Below are 10,216 nucleotides of genomic sequence, written 5' to 3'. Positions count from 1 at the left end.
TTCTTTATTTCATATGTATCTCCTTCAGGCGAGTTACTTTCTCAGGCTCTAGTCCCTCACATGCTCCTAAACCTTCAGATGATCCCACAGGTTGGGGATGCTTTTGAATTTCTTATTCTCGTTGTTATTTCCGCTGATGATGAGCTGTGATATGTCCAAGTTTATGTTTCCAGTTTTGACCTTCATTTGTCTTGTTAATCTAGTGATGAGTTTTGTGATTTGGGGTTTCGGTTTACTCTCTTCATTTTATTATTTTAGTTTTGAGCAGTGATTCCCTGTGTGTGTGTGTGTGTGTGTGTGTGTGTGTGTGTGTGTGTGTGTGTGTGTCCCTTTTTTCACCTCCTCCTAAATATTTCAGTGCTTTAATCAGTGCTCTTTGTATATACACATATACACTCACTGGTCAGCAGTGACAGACTGCTGCATCCTAGATGCATGAAGGAGCATTTCCATAGGTGCTTCCTCCCTGCAGCTGTCAGACTGTACAATCAAAACTGCTCTCAACAAAAACATAGATGTTCACACCAGCGCTGTAACTTGCACTAATCAGCTGAACAACTACTACTTTTATAACTTGCACATTACTTTTTCTCAGTTTCTATATACTAACTTATTGGAAGTTACATGTCTACTTTTTAATGCACAGATACAATACACAATCTTAACTTTTCTAATTATTTTAAATATTCTTAACTATTTAAACATCTTTCAGTATCCTGCTCCATTTGCACACTACAACTGGTTTGCCACTTATCTGTACTTTAACTTTAATAGCTGTACAGTACTCTGTTTTGGTAACTATTGTCCATGATGTAAATATGTAAAAAACTGTGTGTGTTTCTGTTCTATGTCCTGTGTCCTGTTCTGTTTGTATATGTGGTTTTTTGCTGCTCTTACAACCAAATTTCCCCTTGTGGGACAATTAAAGGACTATTCTATTCTATTCTATTCTATTCTATTCTATTCTATTCTATTCAGGTCACTTCATTGTGTTTACTAGTTCACCAGTTTTAGCCTGCCTGCTTGTGTTTGCTGTGAGTCATTTTGTGGCTCCTGTGCTTGCTTTCCTCTCTTTTTTGTTGTGCTCATAGCTGCTGTTGTTCCTGTCAGGGCAATTTTTAAATCCATTGGGAAATATTAAACTGGAGAGACTATCGTGCATGCGCGTTTTGTTTATTTAGCAGGTGTGTTGTCTGAGGTCGACATGATTACAATAAAACATACAGCTGCACAAGCAAATCATCCGTGTGCCATATCACCTCATATGTGGAGAAAGTCAGCCAGCAGGTCAATACCAACACTTTATTATTCATTATTCTTTATTTTTTTTCACATAATTATCCTTTTTTTCTCTTGTTTTAAAACCAGATGTATAAGATATTGTTGATATTGTTGGCTGATGCTGTCATGGCACTTTTAACTTAATATAACAGGTATACACGGAACATATTGTCATAATACGATCAATAAAGTTCAATCTGTAGAAATGTTGGAATTTTTCACTAGTTTGCTGAATCATGTTTGTTTTATACAGAAATCGAACTGACAAAAGGCTTATTTTAAATTTGGAGGATAAATAACTGTTTTTGTATAAGATCACAAGGAGCTGTCCTTCATGATGCCTGCATTTTCCAGGGCATTTCTTCGCCGAGCAACAGCTTCCAAGATCTTCTTCCTGGGTCCGAGCTGGATGCGGATCCCTTTGAGGTCTTCATCAGAGCAAAGCATGAGCGCCTCCAAGTCAAGGTGCTCTCTGTTGAATGCGGGCGTAAAATCTGGCAAGGAGATAGAGGACAGGAACACATCCAAAGGAGAGGTGTCCTCATCTTCATCATCATCCAGTCCCAGATCTTCCTGTTCCCACGGCAGTGTGTTGTCACCCGCCATCAAGCCAGAGGTGTCTTCGTCTGCCTCAAACGGCTCGCTCTGAACGAGGTAACCAAGGCTTTCATTGGCACTGCTGGGGATGTCGTCAGAGTCTAGCCCCATCTTCTTCCTGAACATCAGGCCTCCAAGGCCGGGCCGATTGAAGATGGATTGTTTCACTTGGCCTCCATCGTCGTCATCATCTCCGAAGCTGTCCATTTCTTCTAACATGTTCTCGTCCTGCTCGTTGAAGACGTCCACAAACTCTGGGTTCTCAGATCCGCTCTCTGGTTTGAGGAAGATAACGTTCCCGCTTCCTTCTGACCTCTGCAGCGTGCCTTTGTCCTTCTTCCCAAACTTCTTCAGGAGTGTGCCTTTAATAGAGCCAACTTTATCATCAGTGATGAGCTTGGAGAACTGTTCATTGACGCCCGAGATGGTGCCATTGTTTGACATTGGCGACGCCGTTCCTGCATCTGAAAAGGAGCCGGAGTTGCTTCCACGCTGCATTCTATCCATCTTGGTCTTGTGTTTTTTCTTCACCTTCTCGCAGAGTTTCACGCGTTTCTCTGCCTCTTTTTCGGCCTCTTTCTTCAGATTGGCGACCTTTTTTGGATTTTGGTTGGTCTGCTTTGCAGCAGCAGCGTCGAGGAAGCGCACACACTCCATGTGGTCGCGTGAAGCGGCGACATCCATTGGCGTGTGGAATTCATTGTCCAGAGCAAAAAGGTTGGCGCCGAAGTTGACCAGGAAGCTGAGGATGTGCATGTGGCCGTTAGCTGCTGCATGGTGCAGGGGTGTGTTTCCCCAGATGTCACTCCTGTTGGGATCTCCTCTGTACAACACGAACACACACACAAGATTTTTTATCATTAGTGATGATATTTTCATTATTTAGCTATTCTGTATTCCTGATTTATACCAAACTCCATGCATAGTAGTTGTCATGAATTTAGGGAAAATAATAAACTGATGAAAATGACATTTAAAAAATGTCAGTCCAGGAAATAAAATTAAAACAGAGAATAGATCTACATCCATATGACGAATTAAAGATGGGTGAAGTTAATTGGTGAGCTATTAAGACTTAAAGTCCTTTTACTGCTGCCCCCCTGTCAAGTTTTGATTGCCGTGTGACTGCTACACCTTGTCATAAATCCCAGTTCATGCTGCGTAATGACCAAAGAGGAAATGGTTTAGATAATCCTGGCCACGTAGACAAGACACGCTTTGTGCCCATTAAAATATAAATAGAATTAAATAAATCTAATGTATTCTCTGAAACTCAAATGTCTGTAAGAGCACTGGGACAGATTTTGTATGGTCCTGGTTGTAGTGAAAGAGGAACGGAGGTACAAGGGGAGTAGCGGCGGCGGTGGTGGTGGTGGTGGTGGCGCGGCCTGGATGAACAGCTCTTTTGTTTTTGTGGGATGGATTGGGCTGGTTAAACTTTTGGCTCAGCTAATGGGAAATAAAGTCTTAGCTCATTAAAATGGAGTGAACAATAGCTGTCGAAAAAATTCAGATGAAGTGCCAAAAACAAACAAAGTACGTATGAGAAAGCATAAAACACACTTTATTTCATGCTGGTCAACCTTTGCTCTGTGAGCACTGTTCCTGGTTCCACTGTAGATCTTAATCTTATTTGGTTTTATAAAATATAATCTATTTAAATGTAAAGATTTATGTCTAACTGCATGTTTTCTTTATAAATTACAGAAAAATTACACAGGCTGAAGAAAACACTTGAAGAGAACTCATATGTTCAGGTCGTTCTGTGTTTTTGTCTCAGTGTAGGATGTGAGATGAAGGACAGGCAATAGAAAGCTTACTTTCTGCTGCATATGAGCTGAAGAGCACTGATATGTCCATGAAAAGCAGCCAGTATGGTGGGAGTCATGCCATCCTCATCCGGGGTGTTCAGGTCCTTCACCGTGGCCTCCTTCAAGAGTTCCACGTATCCATCAGTCGCTGCTTTGTGGTACCTAGACATCTCTGGTAAGAAGGGAAAAGCTTGGAGAAAAATAAAAATCTAGGTTTCTCTGCGCCCCCCCTGGCTAACGTCAGATGAGCAGAAGCGACTGCAGAACCAAGCAAACAAAGTGATGACTGGGCGTCAACGCACCAGCAGCTCGGGGCCATAAAACAAAAGCAAAGTTCGCTTCACTGCTGTGAGCCGCCCCATTTCCTCAACACTATAAAAAATCACTTTCTGCGATTTCACCCGGAAAACATGTTCACACACAGCAGGAGTTTCTGCTGTAATCACTATTTCTTCACAAGTTTGAAGACAAAAGCAATCTTTATGAAAGAATAATATATTGTTGTAGACCAGAATGCCCAGTAAAATGACAATGGAACATTATCTGTTGTTTCTAGTTTTTTTTAGGTTTTAGCTCGTTAAAACTCTAAATGTTTCATCAACATTTGTAAGATGATGTTTTTTATGATACATTTTTATTCTGTAATTTGTAGAAAAGTATTTAAAAGTGTAAAAAGAAACATCAACTCCCTCTGTTACCCTGAATCAACTTAAAACTTGGAACATTTAACTTTTTAACTTAAAGCATTTATACCTAAAAACTGTCTTAAGTATAATACATAAGTAAAGCTATTATTAACAAATTATTGCTCACTCTATTTATCCATCTAATCTAATTAGATATTTTTAATATCTATATTGTTAATATAGGTCATTAATTACAGCAAAAGTACATAACCACACTATACTTAAAGTATCAAAGGTAATAAGAATCAGGAAAAATAAAGTATTTTTTAATATTAATTATTGCAAACAGCTTGTGATTATTTAAATCATATGTTAATCTATTTTCTTGATAAATTCATTTATTGTTTTGTTTGTAAACTGTTTTAGCAAGATGAATATTTAATCAAGGTACACTTTCATTTTTTTTATACATGCAATTCAATTGTTTTCTTTACTTTTTTAAAAACGGCTGATTAGTCACATGTTCTAATTTTGCTATTTGTTTAGGTTCAAAATAATATTGCAGGATAGTTTTCTTTTTACAAGATATTATATTCATCATGGGAGCTCATCCTTAGAGCTTAGCGTTAAAAAGAGACATTTCTCCATGAAATGAATTGGAGAAACTAGTGATGTGAAGTAACAGTAGTGTATGTGTACAAGCCCAGATAAAGTCCAGCATTTGAGTATATGTATTTTACATAAGTGTACTAAAAAAAAGCATTACTGTAAGTCTTTTAGACATCTAGATATGTGTTGTCATATCTAGATGATTACGATATCTAAGTCTGTCCCTTTGAGGTTGTGTCAGGAAAAATCTGGAAAATCACACATGGTGTGGTGACCTGCCGCAAATAAGGGCTGTAAAATCCCATATAGTTTTTGCACCACATCTCCTTCCAGTCCAGTAGGTGGCTCATAAACTCTGCTAAAGTTAATGGTTTACCAAAAACAGAAGAAGAAGAAACAGAACCGACAGAAGAGTCAACAAAAGAAGAAGAAGAAACTGTCCAATCAGCGGCATGTTGGGAGGAACTATCCCCCCGACCAGAAGAGAGTGAACCCAATCTGACAGTTTTCCTCTCTCTTCTTTGGTTTCTGTTTCTTGTCGCTTTTCAGCTTCTTGTAACATGAAGTTGTGAATAATTATTGTTTAAAACGTTTCCACTGTTCGGAAAACCCGGACACCTTCCATTGGGTTCACGGCAGTTACTTCCCGGTGTTTAGCTTGTGTGGTTGGACCGGGGAGAGCCTGCAGAGATGTCCGACAACGGTGGCTCGGCTGTCGGCCTCCTATCCTATGAGACGCTGGTTCATGCTGTGGCAGGTGCAATGGTGAGTAGCTTTGTTTCTTATTTATTTATTTTTTATGGGGGTTGGGGTATTATCCTTCTAATAGCAGGATAGCATGGTGTTGAAGAAACCACTTTAAGCTGAACAATGGTGTTAGATGTTGTTGTGTTTTCAGGTGTCAGTATGGATGTTAATGTTGCAATGCATTGTCTTTTTAGGGGAGTGTGACAGCTATGACCGTCTTCTTTCCTCTGGACACGGCCAAAAGCAGACTCCAGGGTGAGCTGGGGGGCTTTATCATCTTGGACAGAGGTTACCTGATAAACTGCAGAGTTGAAAGAGTTTAACGCTGGGGTCATTATAGAGCAACTGTAACTGCATCCCAAAGAGTAGTGCACTGATAAATGTAGTTTTTATTTTACCTCATAAACAATCCATTTCTGTTTATGTTGTTTCACGTGTCTTTTTTTTATTGCAAAGCTCTATATAAGGCATAAAAAGGTGTGTCATGCCTTTCTGCTTCCACTCTTTTACATTCCACAAGCTGAGATAACGCAGTTAAACTGATCTTTGTGTGTCAAATCATTGTCCAGAGACTCATTATGTGATTTCTGGCATATTTGTGTTTGTTTTTCAGTGGATGAGAAGAGAAAGTCGAACTCAACTCCAGTCATTCTGGCTGAGATAGCAAAGGAAGAAGGCTTGTACGTATAGTTTGGGAATTTAAAATCACTGAGGCTTCTGGTTAGAAATTACACAAATTAAGCCTTGTTTTGCTCTTATTTGACCACATTTATAATTTAACCAAATGTTATGAACCAAAAGAACAAGGTAATTACAGATATAAACAGATAATGAAAATAATTGGAAGCTGCAGCTGTAATCTAATCCAGGGTTTAGGATGATGTTTTGGCCACATGACTAAAAACTCACTACTCAAATGCCTCTTCACCACCTCTCCCAGTCTGTCACTATACAGAGGCTGGTTCCCAGTTATCTCCAGCCTTTGCTGCTCCAATTTTGTCTACTTCTACACGTTTAACTCGCTGAAGAAGATGATGGCATCTGGTCCAGGCCAGTCCAGACCTGGGAAAGACTTGCTCATTGGAATTGTGTCAGGTAAGTACTGACCTGATGGAAATTATCTGAAAGACTTAAATGGATCCAAGGTGTCCAATTAATAGAGAAGCCTGTAGGCAAACTTTTCAAAAGTGGAGGGAGTGACTGTGTGACAGATGCCTGGATTGAATGGATGAATCCTGGATTTGTGTGTGAAACGTTTGCATGTATGTATCCCACAGATTGTATGAAAAAGATGGTGATATTATCCTCTGGTTTGTGGATTCAAGAAACTTGAATATCTCTTGTTCATGTAGGAGTGGTGAATGTGATCCTGACCACTCCCATGTGGGTGGTCAACACTCGACTGAAGATGCAGGGGGTAAAGTTCAGAAACGAAGACCTCCACCAGACTCACTACAAAGGCATATTTGGTGCGTCCTTCATATCCGTTAAATAGGTCAAAACTTCTGACGTGCTTGTCTCGTGTCTGTATGATTTTCAAACCTCACTGCTTCTTTCAGATGCTTTCTCACAGATCATAGCCAACGAGGGGGTGGGAACTCTGTGGAACGGCACTTTGCCCTCTCTCGTCCTCGTCCTCAACCCTGCTGTGCAGTTCATGATTTATGAGGCCATGAAGAGGAAGGCAGGCAGAGGAGGGAGGAAGGTAAGAAGAGAGCAAGTGATGTATACAATATTGCATTATTGAAGCTAATCAGTCAGCATCCTGTCATTACATAGCTGAAGGGCTGTGATCAGCCAGGACCCTGTTTAGCGATCAGTCACCTGACCTGTGAAAGTTCATCTTTTACCACAGATATCCTCGGCAAAGATTTTTCTCATTGGAGCCATTGCCAAGGCCATCGCTACCACTGCCACGTATCCTCTGCAGACAGTTCAGGCCATACTGAGGGTAAGTACTCTAATACGGAAAATGTCATTCCTGTATTCTGTTTTTCAAAGATTAGGCTGATGAAGTTCAACATTTTTGCAATGACAGAAAATTCAGTGAACAGACAAAAACAACTACAAATTGTATCTGTAATTTTATGTGTGCCAAAAGCCATCTATCACACTCTTACACAGGCCAAAATTATGTTTCCTCAAAAACTAAAAACTAAAGTGGAACTCTTGGCTGAGTCGGTGACACAACATTCTGTAAATCTGACTTAATTTTGTGTACACTCCCCAGAAACTTTATTAGGGAAAAAATTTCAGATCCGGTCCCAGTAGATAAGAACGCCTGGTACTAAAAACCATGCTACATTCAAAGTCACTTAAATCACATTTCTTTCCCATTCTGATGCTCAGCAGCAACTTCACTATATCCCTAAATTAGCTGGGTTGCTGCAATGTGATTGGATGATTAGATATTTCTATTGATCAGCAGATGAACCGGTTTAACAAAGTGGCCGGTGAGTGTGTATTTATAGAAAAATTTAAAGAAACCAGAGCATCTTTATATGGTTAATACCGTCAAACACTCATAGCCAATATGCATACTGGTAAATGATATTGAATTTTTACTACACATGGATCACTTGTTTTATGCTTTTTTTTTTTTTTTAATCAGTTTGGCCAGTATAAAAGTGACGCCAAGGGTGGTGGTGTGATGGGGAGCCTTTCTAACATTTTGTTCCTGCTCATGGACCGGATCAAGTGAGTGCAGCATCTCTAAAATTGCACTATCTACTCACTCGACTCACAACAAGCACATGTGTGAATATGTAGCAGTGGTCACAGTTGTATACCCGTGTTTATCGCAGGAAGCACGGCGCTCTCGGTTTGTACAAAGGCCTGGAAGCCAAGCTGCTACAGACGGTACTGACGGCTGCCCTCATGTTTGTTGTGTATGAGAAGATCGCTGCAGTGACCTTCAGAATCATGGGCATGAACAAGAAACTGAAGCACTGAAGACGGCTACCTGAACACAGCAAACCATCAGTGCACTCATCCTCAGTAGGTTTAAAAGCCTGCTGATGCTATTACTAACATTATGAATTGTTTCCGTCGCATAGGCACAATAATATGAGCCCGCATTGGTGCCTTGGGAGCCCCACATTCCTATTCCATTCCCAAATTATATAACATAACCAGAGGGGGTTTAATTATTGCTGTTGTTAACCTTTAACTGCGAACATCTGTGCATACACATCCTCTCCACTGGTGCATTTCTCTTGGTTCAGCATGGTCCTGCAGGGACTAAAGTTAACTGAGTTTATGTGACAAAGAAAAACATACAGACATCATTTATTAGTTTGGTTTGCTGTATAATATCTTCTAGTGTGAGGTGAGTTAAACAGGTCCTATATTGAGTAACTGTTTGAAAAGACAAAAGGAAAAAGAACACCTTTTAAAGAGCTGAACTTTCTACTGTTAAAAAATAAGCTCTCTGTCAGGTGCTGATTTATTTTTAAACAGTTTAGGCAAAAGCACACACAAATACACCTGTTTGCCCTCTTCCTGAGAGATGATCCTGGTTGCACTGAAAGACTGATACAGCTCTCGTGGAAATATACATGCTTTTTAAGAAATTACTGGTTCAAATCAATGTGCCAGACTAGCTGCTTTCCCCTGGTCCCAGTTTTTGTCATGAGGCTGCTGTAGTTTCATATTTCACTATAGGAGATGAATGATATTTGTCTTTACATTTTCATATGAATTTGAAAAAGTGTATTTCAATTTAAGACTTTTACTTAATGTTTGAGCTTTATTGCACGTGATGATAAGTTTACTGCTGGCTTAATCTAAACCACTGGACCATTCTTTACATACACTTAAGTTTTTAACTGTGAATTTATCCAGTTGTGAAATCCTGCAAGATGGAAACCTCATTAAATTAATTTAATATAAATTGAGGGAAAAGCACAGTGAATATGTGTCTGCACATGCTGCAGTAGTTGTAGGTACCAAGTGCCTCTGAACGTAATGCATTATGAAAAAAAAACAAAACTGTATGAACTGATATACAGACGGGTGACAAATTAAAGGAAAAAAACAAGCTAAAAATCTTAGTTGTGCATGTATTTTCATCAAGTCTTTGGACCTTTAAAGGGATAAACAGTATTCTTCCAAAGAACATACCATCATTATGTTGCTGGTGGTGGAGTACAACGACTAACACCTACACACAAATTCTCTCAAATTGGCTTGTTTTGTGATCTTCTGACTGCAAAAGCTGTAGCTTCTGATTCTTACGGTGTGTTCATGAAACCACTCAGAGTATAATATTTCCTCACTGCAGGAATTAGGTTTGTTTCCCCCATAGACTGAATATAAAACGTGGATGGAGCCACTATCAACCACTGATTAGCTTTGGGCTCAGCATTTTAAGGTTTTGGCTGCTAAAATGTTGTTGTTATCAAGTTTTGGTGGTTTTTTGAGCTTTGATAGTTTACTACTGGTGAGATTATTACACAACAAAAGACACCAAGGCCACAAAAGCTGGTTAAGCCGAGCAGACATCTGTGTCGGCACGTACCTGTAACTCAGCGTGGCCACACCTCT

The 10,216-nt window shown here is 39.7% G+C and overlaps 2 protein-coding genes across 2 annotated transcripts; one reads left to right on the top strand and one right to left on the bottom strand.

Moving 5' to 3' along the window:
• Positions 1–1,156: 1,156 nt before the first annotated feature.
• On the bottom strand, positions 1,157–4,197 carry anks4b (ankyrin repeat and sterile alpha motif domain containing 4B). The gene is made up of 2 exons (XM_003456355.5): positions 3,699–4,197; positions 1,157–2,701 (listed from the first exon to the last, which is right to left on the bottom strand). The coding sequence occupies exons 1-2, from the start codon at positions 3,857–3,859 to the stop codon at positions 1,597–1,599; spliced, it is 1,266 nt and encodes a 421-aa protein (XP_003456403.1). The 5' UTR covers positions 3,860–4,197; the 3' UTR covers positions 1,157–1,596.
• Positions 4,198–5,350: 1,153 nt separating this feature from the next.
• Positions 5,351–10,196, top strand: slc25a17l (solute carrier family 25 member 17-like). The gene is made up of 9 exons (XM_003456331.5): positions 5,351–5,689; positions 5,866–5,926; positions 6,285–6,351; positions 6,612–6,766; positions 7,024–7,140; positions 7,231–7,376; positions 7,527–7,622; positions 8,283–8,368; positions 8,476–10,196. The coding sequence occupies exons 1-9, from the start codon at positions 5,615–5,617 to the stop codon at positions 8,621–8,623; spliced, it is 951 nt and encodes a 316-aa protein (XP_003456379.1). The 5' UTR covers positions 5,351–5,614; the 3' UTR covers positions 8,624–10,196.
• Positions 10,197–10,216: the final 20 nt, after the last annotated feature.

Source organism: Oreochromis niloticus, linkage group LG4 (assembly GCF_001858045.2).
Source record: "Oreochromis niloticus isolate F11D_XX linkage group LG4, O_niloticus_UMD_NMBU, whole genome shotgun sequence".
NCBI classification, from domain to species: domain Eukaryota; kingdom Metazoa; phylum Chordata; class Actinopteri; order Cichliformes; family Cichlidae; genus Oreochromis; species Oreochromis niloticus.
This window is presented reverse-complemented; position numbering and strand designations above follow the sequence as displayed.

Bases quoted from the DNA above. Each gene is read 5' to 3' on its own strand.
- anks4b (XM_003456355.5), bottom strand. From the start codon at position 3,859: ATGTCTAGGTACCACAAAGCAGCGACTGATGGATACGTGGAACTCTTG. The intron at 2,702-3,698 runs GTAAGCTTTCTA...CGTGTTGTACAG, and splicing joins CAGCTCATATGCAGCAGAAA to AGGAGATCCCAACAGGAGTG.
- slc25a17l (XM_003456331.5), top strand. From the start codon at position 5,615: ATGTCCGACAACGGTGGCTCGGCTGTCGGCCTCCTATCCTATGAGACG. The intron at 5,690-5,865 runs GTGAGTAGCTTT...TTGTCTTTTTAG, and splicing joins ATGCTGTGGCAGGTGCAATG to GGGAGTGTGACAGCTATGAC. The intron at 8,369-8,475 runs GTGAGTGCAGCA...TGTTTATCGCAG, and splicing joins CTGCTCATGGACCGGATCAA to GAAGCACGGCGCTCTCGGTT.